At 41.0% G+C, this 20,096-nt stretch overlaps 1 protein-coding gene and 1 long non-coding RNA gene across 19 annotated transcripts in view; one reads left to right on the forward strand and one right to left on the reverse strand.

The window, feature by feature from the left end:
• LOC139079168 (uncharacterized) overlaps nucleotides 1-20,096 on the reverse strand; it is a 196,059-nt gene that overhangs the window by 127,267 nt on the left and 48,696 nt on the right. The gene's annotated exons all lie outside the window — the stretch shown is intronic.
• The window catches only part of COL24A1 (collagen type XXIV alpha 1 chain), a 349,075-nt gene continuing 343,720 nt past the window's right edge, over nucleotides 14,742-20,096 (forward strand). For 6 of the 16 annotated variants that reach the window (XR_011532521.1, XR_011532522.1, XM_070592560.1 and 3 more), the window contains exons 1-3: nucleotides 14,782-14,873; nucleotides 14,974-15,092; nucleotides 15,302-15,432. Coding sequence is in view for 9 of the 16 variants with exons in the window: in XM_070592560.1 (XP_070448661.1) it covers nucleotides 15,377-15,432 (56 nt within the window). In the remaining 7 variants the exon portion in view is untranslated. Of the gene's footprint in view, nucleotides 14,874-14,973; nucleotides 15,093-15,301; nucleotides 15,433-20,096 lie in introns of those variants that run through there. The other 10 variants (XM_070592563.1, XM_070592565.1, XM_008516954.2 and 7 more) reach the window with 8 other exon arrangements.

A 20,096-nucleotide genomic window follows, 5' to 3' on the forward strand; every position in this document is an offset into this window, starting at 1 on the left:
CTGTATCAAAATGCATTCTGTTCCTTTGATCCACCAGTTTTGCCAACCTGTCCAATACAGATTTTCTTTGTGAACGCATACTGGCTTCACATGGTCATAGTGTGTGTGCGGGTGTGTATATGTGTGTGTGCCCTTGGGAGTGCATATGCGTATCTGAATAATCCTTTCAATTAACCCCTCTAGAACCTTACCTTGGACCAACATTGATTGACTTATAAAGAAATATCCTACTCTACTCTGTACCCACATTGCCACAGATTTCATAAGTTTTCAAAAATATTGAAGCCAATAAAGGGAATGAAAGATTTTCTTCTCCTGACTGTATTAGATTTAGAAGCCAGTACTATAAGCAGTGTCTTTGTTACTGAAATATGTCTCTCACAGCACAGACTTGGGATCTACCTGCTAGGACCTGGTGAACTGGCTGAGTCTGAAGCAAACAAAATCTAGGATTCTTAGGAATGTTTGTTTCACGTGTAAACTAGCCATGGGAATACACATTTATTTACAGGGAGACAAATACAGGTCTTGATTAGTGGCAAATCATCCACATTAAAACCAGTAATTGCTACCCTGTGGAGGGATTTGGAGACAGATGCACCTCAGTTTAAACTGATAGCTTAAATAATTGCAACGTTTGTTTTATTTTGTTTCCAAGTGGAAACAGGGCTGTGTCTGGCTGTTCTGGGTTTGCACCATGCAGCTAGGGAAGAGAGCCCTTTCCCTCTGTGAGAGGTTAGTTTATTGCCTGCCTGCAGTACAAGCTTCATGAGAGTTGCAAATAAGAAACAAATTTCAAATGCAAAGAAGAAAACGAGTTTGTATTTATTACACAAGATAAATTCCTGGCATTGAAATCTTTAGCTGCTCAATATGTTCAATCCCAGAAACTTCTGCTCTATTTCTTTATTTTGGAACAATAAATGGATTCAGTTTTCTCATCATGACACCATTCCTGAAGTACATTGTCTTAGAGTAAAATGTCAACCAACCAGCATGATAGTCATTACCTAAGAATAGTAAAAATCACAACGTTACTACTGTTGTTATTATTGTTATCATCAGGAAGACCTGTAACCCTAATATGACTCTGCCACTGATTAGCTTTGTCTTGTAGTCTGTTTCATGATTTGTAAAATTGGGATAAACAGTGCCTGGACTGTAAACCTCAAAGGATGCTTGGGAGTTGGTGACATTTACTGAGCGTGCTCTGTGTGCCAGAATGTTTGGCACTTTACATTCATCTTCACAGCAGCCCCATGAACATGAATGGTAGTATTACCCTCATTTTGCAAACTGGGAAACTGATGCTGAGAGAGATTAAATAATGTACCTGAGATCCCATGGCTTCCAGGATTTGATCCCATACTGAGCTGAATCCACCCTGCCTATAGCACATGCATGCACTTTTTCAGCTATAAGCTATAGACCTACCATAGAAATGTAGGTACATGAAAAGAGCACTGGTTCTCTCGTCCAGAGTGAGATGGGGATTTTACACATTCCTGTGGATTTCCTAAAAACCCTATATGATTTCACTGATTTCTTAAGCCAAACGTAACAAGGTTAGTGGAATCTTTCAGAAGTATCACATAACAAAGCTGATGTTTATACAATATTAAAAGCATCACCTATTATTTACATAAATGTGCTTAATGTCAATGCATTTAAAAGAAGCATTCAACACAAAGCTGATATTCATTCATGATATTCAAGTACTGCTTAACCTTCATATAATGGAAACAATTGTTTATGCAATCTGGTCCATGAGTTCAAAAAATCTTTCCTTTTATATGCCTTCTTTTATAAAATCTCAATGGGGGAAAAATTTCATCTCAGCTACTGTCATCCAACACCGTTTCTCTTGCATTTTATTCAAACCAAAAATTTTTAGGAAGAACTTTCATCTCTCCTAGAATTAGTCTGGTTACTCTTGAAGACACACTCTAATTCTTTCCATTTCTTGTATTTCCTAAATATTTTCTACCCACATTTAGTATTTCTTTAACCAAAGTAATGCTCCATACTCTTGGGCTGGCACTAATGGAATTCTGAATACTTTCCCCTTGAATATATACTCCAAAATATATTGTTCTGGTCCTAGGATACATATATTTTGTTTTACACATTGGATATAGTGGTTATGAGGGTGAGGAAATTTAAAAAATTAAATACTCTCTGAGAAGAAAATGATCAGTGATTACAGTGGGCAGATACTATCCTAAATTCCTAATTTTGAGACAGTTTAAACATCAAAGTGATTTTGCATTTCTTTTCATTCTAGTCAATATTAACACAAACTAGTCCCTTAATTTAAAGGACTGTTGGAACTGTTATAGAGTCTTTAAACGTGACTAAAGTTTCCTCCGAGGAGAGAAATGATTTGTATGTCATCCAACTAATGCCTTCGGGTCAATCTATTTCCTAAATTAAAATGTGGAAACATGAGCTGAATAGATAGACTTAAAATAAGGAGCAGCAATGAAAGAGAAAGAAACTGATTCTTGAGTCTTGTCTCTCTCTCTCTCTCTCTCTCTCTCTCCACACACACACACACACACACAACAGGTGCACAGGAAAAGAATTTTGATTTAATAATCTGTGTGCAAACACTAAACAAAATAAAATAGAAAAATAGCTCTACATGGTTAATTCATGTGGTTAGTATAAGCTTTAGTGTTTGCTTCAACAAAATGGGAGACAAGTACTATATCATAGTGAATGTGAAAGCCTAAGAATTGTATGTCAGGAAAAATAATTTTAGAAGGTGCAATTCAAAGGGTAAATTTAGAAAGTTTTATCTTGGAATTCATGCCAATCTGAAACCTTTGAGATCTTTGAATAAACAAAAGTGTGACCGTGTTGGAAATCTTATTTTAGAGCACAAGAGGGTCAAATATAATCATTTGGATTCATTTTCCCTATTGGATGAGAGCCAGTGGAATCAAGTGTAGTTACACTGAATCCTGCTATTAATCACGCGCTCTTATTTTCAGGTCTGCCGGGAAACAACTGTGGCAGACAGATTGAGCTGGCATGGAGAGATCAGAAATAGGAGAGCCCTTTCTATGAAAAGACCTAGATGAGCCTCAGAGAAGGAGTCATGGACAGACTGGAGAAATGTGAGGTGTTTGAAGCTAAAAATCAAAAGGATTTATTTTTGGTGGGGAAAAAAATTAACCCCCACCATAATCTTTCACAAAGCTATTGAGTAAATAGTAATTCTTTTTTTTATTTTTTATTTTTTTGCTGAGGAAGATTTGCCCCTGAGCTAACATCTATTGCCAATCTTCCTCTTTTTTTTGCTTTAGGAAGATTAGCCCTGAGCTAACATCTGTGTCAATCTTCCTCTACCTTTATATGTGGGTCGCTGCCACAGCATGGCTGACGAGTGGTATAGGTCTGCGCCTGGCATCAAAATCTATGAACTTGGGCTGCTGAAGCAGAGCATGCCAAATTTAACCACTAGGCCATAGGGCTGGCCCCACTATAGTAATTCTTTATATACTTGAAAACAAAATTGTTTCAACCTAAACCTTTTTTAAAATATTTCTTTAAATGTTAGAAGTTGTGACTGGGTGGGGGTGGGGGTTGATGGAGGGGAGTGGGGCACACAGAGGCTTAAAGGTACTAATAATGTCATTTCTTTTTCTTTGTTTTTCTTTTGTGTTTTTGTTTTTGGGTTTTTTTGGTGAGGAATATTGGCCCTGAGCTAACATCCATGCTGATCTTCCTCTATTTCATAGGTGGGCCATCACCACAGCATGGTTTGATGAGTGGTGTGTAGGTCCACACCCGGGATCCAAGTCCATGAACCCCAGGCCACCAAAGCCTAGCGTGCAAACTTAACCACTACACTACCGGGCCAGCCCCAATAATGTCATTTCTTATATGATACTGTTGTTTTATTCTTTAAATTTTACATGCACACATGATGTACTCTCTTTCAATGATATATTTCTTTCTTTCTTTTTTTTTTTGAGGAAGATTAGCCCTGAGCTAACTGCTGCCAATCCTCCTCTTTTTGCTGAGGAAGACTGGCCCTGAGCTAACATTCATACCCATCTTCCTCTACTTTATATGTGGGACACCTACCACAGCACGGTGTGCCAAGCAGTGCCATGTCCACATGGGGGATCCGAACCGGTGAACCCTGGGCCGCTAAAGCAGAACGTGCACACTTAACCAGTGCACCACCGGGCTGACCCCTGAATGATATATTTCTTGATAAAAATTTTTTACCATTAGGAGATGCCATTTAGTATGCTGCTGTGATTCTAAGCACCTCGCTTATCTGTTAACATATCTTCATCCTATTATTTGAAAATTATTTTGTTTATGTACATCTACTACAGTATCACACTCTAATTAAAAGATGTAAGATTAAACTTTCCTTTCTGAACCACTTTTAGACTACAGTTTTGTCTTGTGACAAATGAAGAAAATTGCCAGAAGAGATTCAGGAAAATTAAATTTGAGTAGAAACTTTCCTTTACTCCTGAACCTGTTACTCCCATAGAATGGCTCCAAATAATAGTTCTGTAAAGGTATTTGGGTGGAGATATGCTGAAAGGTTTAGAAAACATATATCTCTATAGAGAATTCTCCCCCAATCTGTCCTTCTCCTGTCTCCAACATGCTACTATATCTTGTATCAGGAGCACATTGTTTGTAGCAATTATTTTTTAATGGGAAGAGGGAGTCGGGGTGAAATCCCTAAAGTTTTAAAGGCAAACTGGAAAGTACCAGTTTTAATTTAACTCTCTCTATATACATTTGAAGATTAATGGGCTCTCTGGTAATGCTGTAGCTTTTGGAACTCACTCAGAAGGGGGTTAAAATGGAAATGCTGACAGATTGTGAACTTCAGTGGTATGAATGGTGCCGCTGTAACACTTTACTACACAGGCATGATGCCGATTGTAACAGACATCCCTGTGGCCATATTTCAATTTTTTAAAAACTTTACACACACACAGACACATTTGTTTGAAGGGCAGACCAAAATAAAATATCAGTGTACTTAGTGGGACAATCTTCTGTACATCTGTGTCCCTTTTATTCTATCTTGTCTGGTGTTCGGACTGAGATTACGCTAGTGCTTTGGCTATGAACTTAAAACTGATTAAGGTTCCCTGCCAGAGAAAAGTAAGTTGCCTTCACATCAGTTGGTAGTGTCCATTTACTTCACTTGACAAATGAACTATAAAGAATCAGTGCTATATGAATAGAATAGTGAGCCATTATACGGGAGGAATGAGAAACAGGTAACTGGGATGTCAGAGACAAGTAGTTAATAGACGGTGGCTCATATTTGTTTTGGTACTTCCAAGTTTTGTTTCAACAGGTCAGCTAGGCTACAGTAGATGTGAAATTATCAACTGGATAACCTTGAGATTCTGCTCAAAGGGAATGTGGTTGGGTGGGATTGGAATGGTGGACTTTTAGTATTATCCAAAATGTGTTTCTGTCTGGTTTTCAGGTCCAGTCCCAATAAATATGTTACAGTTCCCACCAAAAGTCAGAATAAAACACCCTTCCAGTACCACATGGCCAAAAGCGCCTTGAAGAACCTGGGAAGCCAAGTGGAAGAAGAACACATCATATAGAGTTCAGTAGCTCCTTGACCAGCAAATCAAGAAAGGAAGATCATTCTGCAAACTGTTTTGGATGTACAGTTGAGTAAATTATTGAAACTGAGAGTAAAGAACCAGAACAAAGGAAGAACGATCCTAGCATAAACAGACTCGGGAAGGAAACAGTGGCAGCAAAGAAGATCAAGAGAGCTTGAGGAATAAAAGACAGGGAATTCATGTTGGATCAGAGCTGGAAAAATTTCGTCACCATCCAAGCTAAAGATTTTCATCAGTTTCCCTAGTGAAGAGGGATTGAGAGAGTTTATCATTTGTAATCTGTTGTTTATAAACATGCCTTAGTTAGCTATGTGATAAGTGTATATAGTTATCTTCCCAAAGTGACTATTAAGTCATTTCATGAATCTTTGTTGTCACCTTTTCAAAGTCCCCAGTTAAAGAATCTTTCCAGGTATTGGCCTGGAGCCCCCACCTCCTTATTGCAGCCAGAGAACGCATCCCTTATTACTTTAGCAAAGTCTGTGTGTCTAACTATGTGCTAAACACAAAAAGAAATCTTAACTTCCAGTACCCATATTTTAAAATGAGTAAAGTTCAAGCATGCATCTCTCAAATATTTCATCAGTTTCCAAGGAATCATGGCCAGCATACAAGAATCCTTCAAGTTTCTCTAGTCTAATGGATAGAGAAGAAAATTAGGTGAAGTCCAAATTCCTGAAAGAGGCTCCATGATCTTTCCAGCCTCCTCTCTACATTGTAGCCATTCCAACTGCAGGCCCCCGGTCATGATGCCAGGGCCTTTCTATTGCCCACATTGCCACCTTCACCCCAACTGGCTTGGACTTTCTTGTCTACTTGGCAAATACACACTCATTCTTAAAGACCTAAGCTTTATATGTTTCCACTCACTCTCAATAGAATTGTGTCTTATCTGCTTTGTGCCCTAACTGCCCCATATCACCTGCTGGTTATTCTTACTTTTTTCTATCATCCATACTGGTTGATTTTTCTTACTAGATTCTATCTCTAGCAAGTTATAAGCTCCTTAGAGGTAGTAATTATTTCATATATCTTCATAACCCCAGGTTTTAGAACAGTGCCTGGTACCTAGTACGTAGTTATTCACTCATTCAATAAATATTTAAGCATGGAACTTTAAGCCATAATTATTTGTCTTCATAATTACATGAACAAGAGTACTTACTAAGAGATATCACAGGCAGTCAATAAATAAGTACTGTGTTCAGTAACTAAGTCAGGAATGGTTGGACATATTAACGTATGATCACTAGTCTATCTGCATCACAATTACCTCTAATACTTGTTAAAAATGCAGATTCCTGAGCCCCACCTCAGACATACTTAGTCAGAGCCTCTAGGCATAAAATTCAGGAATCTGTAACTATACAAAGCAACTTGTGACTTATATGCATGCTAAACTTTGAGAATCATTGGATTCCAAAGAGTACAGGCTTTGGAATTTGATGGATCTAGACCAGGGTTCCAGCTCTACCATTTATTAGCTGCATGACCTTGGAAAAGTAAATTAACCTCTCAAAGCCTCAGTTTTCTTACCTATAAAACAAATATAATAATGTCTCCTCATTGGGTGGTTGAGAAGATTATAACGTAAGATATGTTAAAGCACCTAGAACTGGCCCATTACAGAGAAGTGCTTGGTAGTATCAGTTCCTTCCTTGTCTTCCTGCTCCAGCTTCACTTTGCTCCCCAAGGTATCTTCAGCAATCGGAATACCTGAAGATAGGCACCACACCTGTCCCTTAGATATCCTCTGTGCAGACCAAGCAAGCTTATCATCATTGTCATAATTTTGAATATGATTGCTTGAACTCTATACACAAGCTAAATATTCATATTGCTTTTTTATCTCCTCATGGAACTAATCAGACTTTGATATGGGTTATATTAAATTTTTACTTTTGCATAAATGGATATTCCCTTTCTAAAGTACGCCAAGACTTGCAATGTCTGACAGGATCTGTAGGCATCTGTTGCCTCCCCATCAATTTTGAGACTGGCCTGGTGCAAATTAACTTTTCCTCCTCTTCCATGGAAAAACAGATATTTTAATGATCTTTCATAATATTGCCACTATTCTTGCAAGAATCTTGTTCCAAAATGTGGGAAAGTTTCTTCCATTTCCACACCACAAAAAAATACTCTTACCATTAGTCTGTTTTTCTTTTTTTGAAAAAGCGTGGGGGCTATATTCACTTTGAAATTCTTTGAAAAGATAAAATAGAAATGTTCTATATTGAATTTTCTAATGTTCTCTGTAGGGTGAGAGGAATTTTCACTGAGGGTGCCGGTAGAGGGTCATGAGTGTGAGTTAGAGTTCTGATGTACCACCTCAGGCAGACAGCTATCCACAATCAGTTCTGGTCTGACTTTCGATGATGTGATTCCATCCCTAGTTACTGTAAATTTAGGTTCTCTGTTAAAGTCTGGAGCGTTTTGTATGAGTATCCATGTACAATATAGCAAATACCTGACACAAATTGTTGGAAAATTGTAGTGCTGATTTCAGATGGGGAAGATAAACCTTATTATAAAAGAACCAAAGATGTAAGGAAACATGAGAGAAGCAAGACGTTTTAGCTGGCCCTCAAATACATCCTAATGGCAACTATTATACAAATACATTGTAAAGGAAAAGTGTACATCATATCCTGCTTTACATTTAAAATTCAAAGTCTTGATTGTTTTGTCCCTACTATATTTTTACCTTAGCCTCCTCACTCCGAGGTTACCTTCGAAATAAGATTCCCTGGTATTCAAGCAAACATTTGCCAGTTGCTGAGCAAGTATTTCACCTTATTATGAGTTTTCTGTAGTCCACTTCCATTCAGCCTATCCTTTTCATTAGCTAACAGTAACTTTCCCCTTATACTACATGACATTGAGAGAACATACAGTTAGTAGAAAATTAGTCTCAGAAGCAGTGAATATGAAAAACACTAAGTTCATTTCTGAATGGAGGCGTGTAACCCTGTCATTTTGTTCTTCAAATATAAACGCTACGCTTCCTAGAAGACCATTCCAGGAGAGGACTCCAGCTTGTTTCAACATTTTATGGAGGAAAAATCATAGGGTGGTTTTTGAAACTTGCCATATTACATTTGAAATGTCGAATTTTCCCCTAGGCTGACTCTGCAAATGTGTATCTATCTACCCAGCTGTTTGACTGTCCTCGAGTCCAGCTCAGTCTGTGGATCTGCCTTCCTCTAGCTACACAAACTCATCTTAACTCATTTTTTATATGTCTTTGCTTCTTCCCTAGCATATTCTCCATGTTAGTTATTCCAAACCATCCACATACTCCTCAGGAGCCAAATCCAACTATTTCCCTCAATCTTGAAACTTTTATTAGTTCTTTTTCTGATTTATGTGAATAACACATGCTTATTATAAAATATAAAAATGGAAAAATAAAAAAGAATTAATAATAAAATTGAATTTATCATCACTAATTTCACCACCCAGAAATTATTTTTATGCTACTATTAATATTTTGGTATATTTCCCTTTAATCTTTATTCTAGGATGCTTAATATACACCAAACATACCCATATATATTTTACTGTATGTAGTTTCTCATCGTGTTTTATCCACTTAAAATATTTTTAAAAATTGCCATGCTAGGAAATATCCTTCAAAATATTATTTTTCTCATTGTTGCATAAAGTTACGTTATATGAATGTACCATAAGTTGTCTATTTAGAAGCAAAATAATGCTGCGATGGTCATCCTTAATCATATGTTTTCATGGGCACATCTGATTATTATTTCCTTAGGATATATTTCTAGAATCAAAATCACTAATCAAAAAATATAGCATTTTTAAGGCTTTTAATCCATATTGGCAAATTTCCTCTAGTTGTACCTAATTTACACTTCTCTAGCGGGTATAAGAGTACCAGTTTCACTCTACCTTCATCAACACTGCATGTTACACTTTCTTTAAAAATCTTTGTCATTCGCCTTTTTTAAAAAATGGGAACTTATTATTTTAACTTGTACTTCTTGAGCTGAGTTTGTTACATGTTTTAATATGTTGCGGGACAATTTGATTTCTTCCCATGTAAATTGCATATCCCCACTGTTCATTTTTCTACATTTCCATATTCATGTCTTTTCTTACTGATTTATAAGAAATCTCCATGTATTAAAGATCTTCACATTCTATCAAAAAAAAAAAAACGACCTGAACTCTTCGAAAATACCAAGGTCGTAAAGTGACTAACCACCCAGTTTTCCTGGGACTGCGTGGCGTTCCCAGGACATGGAACTTTCAGTGCTAAAAGCAGGAAAGTCTGGTAAATAGAGATGAGTTGGTCACCCTCACTGGGGACTGTTGCAGATGAAAGCAGACCAAATGCAACTAAATGCAACATGTGATCCTGAAGTGGGAAAAAATAGATTTTCTGTAACATATGGAAATAATTGGTAAATCTTAAATAGGTCTACAGATTAAAGAATAGTGCTGTGTCAATATTAATTTCCCAATTTTGATAATTGAACAGTGGCTGTAGAAGAGAATATCCTTGTTTTTAGGAAATACACACTGAAGTATTTAGGATAAAGTGGCATAATGTCTGCAAAGTACTCTCAAACAATTGCGGGGGGGAGAGAGAGAGAAACAGGGCGAATATGATAAAGCCAACATGGTAAAAATGTCAGTATTTGGAGAACATGGCGGAATGGTATTTGGAAAATCCTCACACTCTGTGTTGTAACTTTTTATAAGTCTGTAATTATTTCAACATAAAATGTTTTATAAAAAGATATTAATTGTCTGCTATGCACTGCAAATATTTTCCCCAGTTTTTCATTTGTTTCTTCATTTGATTATATTGTGTAACATTTGTATTTCTTTTTTATTTTACCACTTGGAAAATTTAAATCATACTTCCGTCCGTCTTTCTGAGAGACCGCATGTCTTCGAGCACAGGCATGTCTGCCTGATGATTTTGTCCTCAGTTCTTAGCATAGTGTCTGGAACCTATTGCTGCCCAATAAATATTTGATAAATAAATTGATAAATATAAATAATCTTACCTACCTCTAAAGAAGTACATTTTTACATATATTTACTTCTAAATTGTCACACAGTCAAATATTTCTACAAACCCATTAATTTGGAATTTACTTTGGTTGTACACAATGAGGTGGAGATAAATTTATTAAGACTAATAGTTTTAGCACTCTTTGTAAAGATCCTCTTTTCTAAGGAGTTTTGAAATGCCACCTTCATTATATACTGAATCTTATATCCTCACGAGGAGCTGTAGCAAGGTTGTATGTATTCTGTTTCAGTAGCCCCTTGTTCTGAAACTCTTCTTTTGATAAAAAGAGAAGGAGGGAGGGTGGCAGAGAGAGAGAGAGAAGGAGGAGAAGGGGAAGGGGAGGAGGAGGACGAAGGAAGGAAAGGAGGACAGGAGGGAGGAAAAAGGAAGGAAGGGGAATTATCGAGAGCATCAACTTTATGCAGAGTCAGTCTTCATGGGTTTACATCTTGATTACCAGTTTTGAGATCTCAGACTATTTAGCTAACCTTTTTCTGCCTTGATTTCCTCCTCTGCAGAATAAAGATAATAAATAGTACCTACTTAATGGCATTAAGAGGATAAAATGAGTTAATATATATAAAATACTTAGAACAATATTCAAGCACGGTAAGCATTATGAAGTATTTGTTATATTATTCTGTTTTGAACTCCTATACTATCACTTAATAATGCTATATGCTTTTTGTTCTATCTTCTTGAGTCTACATTGTTTCCTCCCACTTTCTGTCACCTAAGTTTGTGTCCTTGGCTCTCTGTTCTTCATTTCAATATTTACTTATTAGAAAACAGACTCCACTGTCAAGGCCTCAAGTACCATTTTATGCAGATAATGAAGAAATCTAAGCTCTGGCTGCTCTCCTGAACTCTAGCTTCCAACTCCAACAGATCTTTGGATAGTTCCGACACAACGTCTTACCAAGATCTCAAATGTAGTATGTCTCAAATGGAATTAATTATCTTCCTTCGACCTTGGGCAATGGTATAATTTCTTAATCACTCAGAGTTGAAATTTCATCTCTATATATCTTAATCTAACCAGTTATCAGATCTTCTTGATTCCTTTTTTTTGAGCAAGATTAGCCCTGAGCTAACATTCATGCCCATCTTCCTCTACTTTGTATGTGGAACGCCTGCCACAGCATGGCCTGATAAGCAGTGAGTAGGTCCGCACTCAGAATCTGAACTGGCCAACCTTGGGCTGCCGAAGGTGAAGTGCAAACTTAACCACCGTGCCACAAGACTGGCCCCTTGATTCCTTTTTATAATGATTCTTATTTAGCTTTTCTATTGTTCCTACTATAGTTCAAGATACTAAAATATTTCAACACCTACACCGACCTTATCCTCCAGCCTTCCTTCTTTTCCATCTTGGCATCTGGTGCTGATCAATCTTCTTAAAATGAGAACTTGGAACATAATCACTTATCAGTTTGAAATTCTTTAATTAGTTTCCTATTGACCATAGATTAAACCTTAACCCATGGAATGTAAACTCAATGAAGGGAAGAATTTTCATGCATTTTATTCACAGATGTACCTCAGTGCCTAGAATAATTCCTGGCACATAGTAGGTAACATGATAGATGTTTATTGAATGACTGAGTGAACTCTTATCCTGGCATTCAGGAGTTTCCATAGCTTACCCTCAACTTCTCTTCCAAGGCATCAACCTCTAACCCAAGCTACTGAATCTGCTCCTATATTAATTCAGAGGCCTTCCTCTTGTCCATTTGCTGTTAGTCTCCTACTCTCCATTTCCAAGCATAATATCTTTCTCTTCTCCACCTGTGTAAATCCTCTTCACTTTTCAAGGCCCAGCTAAGTCCCAAGGTCTCTGGTTAATCTGTCTTGATAAATTTGAGCTATGCGAATCTCCATCCTAAAAAGTCAAAAGCATTTAAACCTTACACTGTTTATTTTTTACTGGGCAAATGCTTCCTCTCCCCCAAATGAACATAACTCTATTTGAGGGTATACGCACTCTTTGGCATCTCCTGCATGATAAGGGCTCTGTTAACTCTAACCAGCAACTGCTTTCTTCTTATATTCGAAGAACCTGAGATACATTTTAATAATAACTCCATTTCAAACAGTATTCAAATATTGGGACTCAATATTGTAAATAGAAAAATATTTTTAATCTTTAAGTAACTGATGGGGAAATGGAGAGAGAAACTGAGTTGGGTGAGTTACTTAAGACCTGCTTAATTGTTATCTATGCTTTCCCCCAAACCCAATTAATTGTCCTCCTTTAGCTGGCCAGTAGTCAAAAATAGAAAATCTGTAATTTAGGGCTATTTAAGAACGACTATCTTTCCTCAGCCCTGGATTTATTTCTAGGAGGATTCCAGAAAGCTGTGGCTATTTGTTACAAAAATCGGGGGTGGAAGGGGTAGACTTTACAGAGGCTAGAGCTGGCATGTGGCCCCTTAACTAAGTGATCAAAGTTAACATCACTAGTAATAAGATATAACAATGTTATGTTTACCCAAAAGGATGCCCTGAGAAAAGGCACAGCATCGCTTCAGTGGTATTTATGCTGAAGATACACAACCTGAATCTAATTATGAGAATACATCACACAAATCCAAACTGAAGGATCTTCTACAAGTGACTCACCGGTGCTCTTCAGAAGTATCAAAGTCATGAAAGACAAAGGGCAGGAAACCCCACAGATGGAAAGAGACTAAGGCGATATGACAATTTAATTAATCTCTTTGTTAATTAATTAATTAACAAACACAATGTGGGATCCTGGATTAGATCCTAGAGAAGACAAAAGACATTTGGGAAAACTGACAAAATTTGAATAAGATCTACAGATTAGTTAATAGTATTGTATCAGTGTTAATTTCCTGGTTTTGATAATTGTACTGCAGTGATATAAGACAATAACCTTAGAGGAAATTGGGTAAAGGGTATACAGGAATTCTCTGTACTATTTTTGCAACTTTTCTGTAAATTTAAAATTATTTCAAAATAAAAAGTTGAAAAATTGAGGGAGAGGAAGATGAGTTAAATTCTATATTCTTGGAGAAAAAATTCCAAGGGTCACATCAATCATTTCTATTCGTCTATACGGTCACTTTAACCCTTGTAATATGTGTGTAATGTGGGATGCCTTTCAGCATGAGGAATGCTTATTAGCCGCACAGAATAGACAAGGAAAATTTGGAGAAATGATATTCATTGGTATACATCAGTCATTCATTGGATAGACACGCCAAGTAGTATTTTAGGTGCTGAAAATACAACAATGAGGAAGATAATAGATTCCTGGCCTCCTGAAATTTCCAGTCTTACTAATAAGAAAGAGAAAATCAGAACTTATTTTTTGCAAAAGTTGGAAGGTGGACTTTTATGAAAAGGCTGTAGAGGATGGGGACTTACGTCAAAAAAGAAATTTGTTACAAAAATTGGAGAAGGCATTCACATCGGCAAGGCCATGGTGTGCTAGCGTGCTCGTGATGCTTAACTGCAGACCATTAATCCCTGCTGTAAGCGGGAGAAGGGCAGAAGGCAGAAAAGTGGATTGCAGGAGAGAAAAATCAGTAGAAAGTAGTAACGGGGACAGACTGAAAGGAAAGAGGGAAGGGAGGAAAGGTAGAAATGAGAACCGTGGCAGTCAGTCAAAAGCATGACTTAGGCCACAGACATAACTGAGAAAAAAGCAAGACAAGTCGCAGGAGAGGGAAGGACTCCGCTGAGCCAAGTGTGGTTTCAGAAGGTGTGTGTGAAGAGGTTAAAGAAAAAGATTAGGGATGGGAGACACGCAAGAGGGAAACATCAAATTGGGGACTGCTGAAGAAGGGAATGGTGCATGGAGACTTCGAGGAAGGAAGGATACTGGTCACCTACAAGCTTGGGAAAGGTGGAGGGAGGACGGCGTGGGAAGCGAGAGCGCCCGGGCGGTGCCAAGCGGCTGCGTGCGCGCCCGGGGCGCGGTCGGCCCAGGGGCTTGCGAACAGGGGGCCCCGGCCGGGCGCGGGGTGGGGGAAGGTTGCGGGGCGGAGGGGGAGGTGTGCACTATGTTTGGTGATGTCATTGCAAGTCAGTGAGCGGTGAAATTTAACACCGGCCGGATTCGCTTGGCTCCTCTTCTTCCAGGGGAAGCAGCCGGCGGCAGTCCGTGCCGAGCGCCTGCAGTTGCCACCGGCCCCCTCGCACCGACTAGATTTCCGAAGTGGGTGTGTGTGCTTGTCTGACAAATGTTCCGGCGCGGGCTGTTTCCAAGGACTTCCTCTCTCTCTTCATCTCCTTCCCTCCCCCACCCCTTTCTCCTCCCAGGCCCAAAGCAGAGGACTCCACTGGAGTCACAGAGTCGCCTTTGAACCGCAAGTGAACTCGCGGGCTGCACTCGCAGCGGAGCTCCCGCTGCTGCCGGCGCCCCGCCGCCTGCCAGTGAGGTCTCCTCCTCGCCCGCCCTCCCAGGGGAGCGCCCCCCCGCCCCGGGCTCGTCCGTTACCGAGCTAGGGAGCTAGAAAGCCTAGCTGTCCACCCTTCGGGTGCTATTGTGATCCCTCTCCCCGTCGCCCCCCTCCCTTTTTTTTTGGTTGTTGTTGCGGTTTTGGAGCATCTTTTTCATGTGATTTTTTTTTTCCTTTTTCATGGACAGTACCTGCACCCTTAGCAGTTCGGAGTTGGCTTCTGTTTTCCGTTAGCGCTTTGCTGCACGGACAAATGCATACAAATGCATTTAGGAGCCCACAGGACAAGGCGTGGAAAGGTCTCCCACACAGCAAAAACGTAAGTAGCCCACCCGCCAGGGCAGGGGTTAGACCAACCCCTCTCCCCACCCCCGGATCCGCCGAGCCGGTTGGAGATTTGTGCTCCTGCTCCTTGGCACTTTCTGAAGTTGGGAGCCGATGAGCAGCTGTGGCATCTTCCTCTTGTCTCCTCAATTTGTAAAATACCGTGTTTGAAAGGAAGCCTCCTGCCAGCGGGTCCCTCAGACAGTTTATGCTAAAGAGATCCTGCGGCTCGGGAGGAAAAGCTCGCTGGCGCGCGTCCCGACGCCGGCGGCGGCGGCTCCCGCGGCTCCGGAGGTGGGCTCGGACGCCCGCCCCGGCTCCAGCTTCCGCTGCCCTGGGGCCCTTCCTCCCTACTCCTCCCTCAGGGCCCTAGCTGAGGTCCTGCTTCCCTGCGGTGCTCCTCGGGGCGTCCAGCTTGGGGACTGCTGGGGCGCTAGCGGTCCCCTGGGCTCTGTGCGCGCAGCCTCGACCGCGGGGCACAGGCGTGGGGCAGAGTTGCCGAATGGGGGAGAGGGTGCCCGCAGAACCTCGGGCGTCAGGGCGCTGCTAGACCTACGGGACTCAGAGGCAGTCGACTCGTCGTTAGAAGGCCAACAAACGTGCAGCCCATCTGGAGCCAAGGTTGCGCCCTGATCCCTGGCATGTCACTGTGGAAGGGGCCGGACTAGGGGGCGGGGCTGCTGCTCCCGGGGAGTGTTCGCGCCGGCCCTGGTTGGCACCCCACCTACACTTTGGGCAGTGTACCTGCTCCCACCCCCTCACTGGGTAAAGAGCGTGGGTATGGGGCGAAAGACCTTGGCCAGCTGCCCGGGTCCCCCTGGAAGAGGTCAATGGATTACGCAAGTTTGCTTCTGGGCCCGGGGAGGCGAGGGACAAAAGCGGCTGTGGTCGTTCTCTGCCGGGAAGCTACTCCTCGGGAGAGTAGGTGCCCGCCGGGAGGGTAGGAGGAGGGCAGGGGGTAGAACTGCCTGGGCCAGCCGAGGGCAGGCGGAGGCGGGGTGCGGAGAAAGACCGCCTTGTGGCAGCGTTTGTGTGAACATGTGCTTCCCAGCCGCGTGCGGCCGAGCCTGGCTGGGGCTCGCGCGCTCTCTCCTCCGACCCCTGGACTCCCTGGCAGCCGGGCTTCCACTCCGGCGGGGATGCCCTTCCCCACGCGCCCGCACCTGGACGAATCAGGAGGAGGAAAGCTCCCACCCTCCGCACCCGGCGCGTGCGACGAGGTGCCCGGGCCAGGAGACCCAGGTCCGAGAAGAGGTCAGCTTTGCCAGCCGCCTTCCCCCGAGCGGCTCACGGAGTCGAAGTGGCTTCCCAGGCAGGTTTCCCATCCCTTCTCTCCATAGAAGTCCCTCCGCGTGGACCCATCCGGAGATCCGGGCAGGGGGCGCAGCCCATCCTGTAGGACCGGGAGCATCTTCCCGCTGATCCCAGAGGGGCCCATGGAATGAGGTTCGGGCCCCCGCGGGTCCAGAGCCACCAGGAGAGGCTGGGTGAGGCCCTCTACCTCCTGTGGAGCCGCAGCCTCTGCGTCCATCCGTGTGCCCTTCTTGGCCTCCCTGCCAGGTTCGGCCCCGAGGGCTTTCTCTTCGCCACTGAGCAAGGCCTACATCGCTGCCTAACATTCCCCTTGGTAGTTGTGACCAACCTCAAGGATTAAAGCAGATCTGCTCCTGGCCTCTGTCTTGTCTGGTTTACCCTTCCCTTCCAGACGCTCCCAGAAAAGGTCTTGCATAAATTCTTGGGCAGTTTGGGGTTTGTAAATTGGGTCCAGATGATTGGGGGGTGGGAGGCAGAGAAACCAAACAGAAATGGCTTATACCGAGGAACTTCTGAGGAAAAATCAGACTGTGTGGAATGGGAAAAGAACCCTTGTGGAGAGACATTGGGTGGGTAGCCGGTCCTGGGTGAAGGCGCTGGTCTTCCCTGCCCTCCCAGAGAGCCTCTCCACCAGGGGCCTTGCAGCCTCTTTCTACATCCAGTTTGTTCCACCACAGTTGCCAGTGGGGGTGGGCTGCAAAGAATAAGGGTAATTCAAGGTTACATCAGATTGCAGCCCCTCACAGCTCCAGCCACACACGTGCAAAGCGGGGAAAACATAGTTATTGATTGAGCTGAGAACATTGTTTCTCAAAAAAAATCCAGTCTCCATAAAGAATTCAGAGTTCTTCAGTTTGAAAAAAAAAACGCTATAACCCTGTAGGAAAGGGGCTTGGGAGAAGCAGCTGATTAGCTGATGATAATCTCAGGCCTCTGAATTAAACCTGTGGGGCCCTAATGAAATCCCTGAGGTTTTCATTTTCCACCATCCTTTTGTGGTGATGTTTTATAAGAGCAGGGGTAGTTTTTAAAAGTCACAATTATGATTAGTCACTCAAAAACATTTACAGTTTTAAAAATGGATCCTTAAAAGCCTTTTATTTCATGGAGCTGCCTTTAGATGGGTTACCTAATATGAATCCATGAAATTAATAAAAGGAAATTAAAACCAAAAGTCAGCGTTAGATACATTGATTTATCATATTATCAGAAAGTCTCCCAGGCAGGCTATTACTGTAATTAAAGAGTTTCTATAATCAAAGTGGGGGGAGAGTTTTGGATATAAAGATCTATTTCCTAGCTGGCATGAAATTCTATTTTTAAAGTTGCTTAGTTAACTTTGTGTTCAAATAAATGTTTAAAATAAACTGATGTCTCAGGGAGAGAGATTGTAATTTCTGGAAAGTAATTTTGAGTGTTGTTTAGATATTCTGCTTGGTAATCTGTGAAGTTGCAGGAGAAAAATAAATTTTATTAGAGGAATTAGAATAGCTGTGCTAGTTACCTTGCTATACTTTGCAACTATAACTTAGAATTTGTAACTCTGAGCAACAAGTGAAGACCATTTCATTTTCATTCTTACAAAAGGCTAATGTTATTCTATCAATCATTCACTGATCATTCATTCAATCATTTATTCAATAAATGTTTACTGAGCTCCAACTTTGTGCCCAGTATAGTTCTAGGGAGAAGGGATACAATGGTTGAACAAGACAGAAGCATAGTTGCTGCCCTCCCAGTGCAGCCAGTTCAGTACAGGAAACAGAAAACAAAAAAACCAAGTATAACAAAATGAGATAAGGGTATTTACAGGAGGACACCTAGCAGTCCTGGGTACGTGGGGAGGATAGGGAGGGGTAATACTGGAAGGAAAGGCTGACCAAAGGAAATGAAGTCTAGACTGAGAACTTAAGTTCCAAAGCTTGGAACTTTCCAAACAGAGAGAACAGTAAAAGGCCCAGAGGTGAGACAGCACGGGGCATTTGAGGGCCTGAGAGAAACGAAGTTAGTTGGAGCACACATTCTAGGGGAGGAGTGACCGGAGCTGCGTCTAGAGAGATAAACAGAGACTAGATCATAAAAGGCTTTTAAACCAGCTTACTTTCTTAGCTAAACAAATGGAGGTTAGGAAGACTTGACTTCTTGATCTTGGGATCAGTGTGCAGGTAGAAGATGCTGGAGAAGTCATATATTTGTTGAAACTCAAGACCACCTGATAGTCTTATTGACTGAAGGTTGACGGATTCATTCATCCATTTAAAAACCTTTATTTAACAGTAGTGTATGCCAGGAACTTTGCTAGGCTAGGCAGCAACCAGTTTAACAATCTCTGCCATATTAGGAGGACAGACTAGTTTAGATCATTTTTCTTCCCTGTAACTGACTGGACTCTAGGCATTTTGTTCACTAGACGTCCTTAAGCATTTTCCTCCCTTGCATTCATGAATTGCCCATATGCTTGGAATTTAATCAAAAGTTCTGGTATGCTTCACACTGGATTGGTTATACAAGTACCTAGTGAGTTGAATTGATAGTCTAAGAAATTCATTGTATATAAGTTAGCAACAACACTTTACTCCCTGAATCACCTAACTTTATCCCCACTGCTGGGATGAGAACTGTTTTTCAGTTATTTTGAGAACAAAGGACGGAAATTTTACTATCTGGATCTTAGCAGCTAGTAAAGAGGAAAATCTGTAAAGCTATCACGACTTGAAGTTTTTGGCTTGTAAATGTAGTGTGATGGAAATTGTTTAAATTATTGATGTATATCATGTGTGTTTTTCAGATTAGTTCACTCTTTCCAGTTGGTTTAAATGAAAATCACCACCTCATTAAAAAAAAGTTCACTATTCACAAGATTTCACAAGGTCTTCTCACTACTATAAATTGCATCTATATAGGCATAAGCATCAGTAGCCTGAAGTCATATATCATAATATCTGAGTCTCTCATGGGTGCCCTAAACAAGAAGATGCCTGAGATTCCCCTAAAGTAACTCAGACCCTTCAGATAAAGGGAAAGTTGAATAGCACTAAGAACTATTTAGGGAAGATGCCTGGGATGGATATTAGCTCCTTAAATATTCTGAGTATGGTCTTCGGATATCTATTTCCGGCTTGATCCCATTTAGGCCTTCACCCCTCACATGTCTGGTTATGTTTTGACTGTGGCTTATATCAAACTGAAAATGTGGCTAGCAGACCAGACACACAGAGTATTTCATATTTTGTTAGATATCCTCAAATATTAATATCATGAGTTATATTTTCTGAACCTTTATTGAATGTTTGTTACCATACTGTTGGCTTCTTTTAGACCTGTCTGATTTTGTTAAATGTCTGA

This window comes from Equus przewalskii, chromosome 24 (assembly GCF_037783145.1).
Source record: "Equus przewalskii isolate Varuska chromosome 24, EquPr2, whole genome shotgun sequence".
Taxonomy (NCBI): domain Eukaryota; kingdom Metazoa; phylum Chordata; class Mammalia; order Perissodactyla; family Equidae; genus Equus; species Equus przewalskii.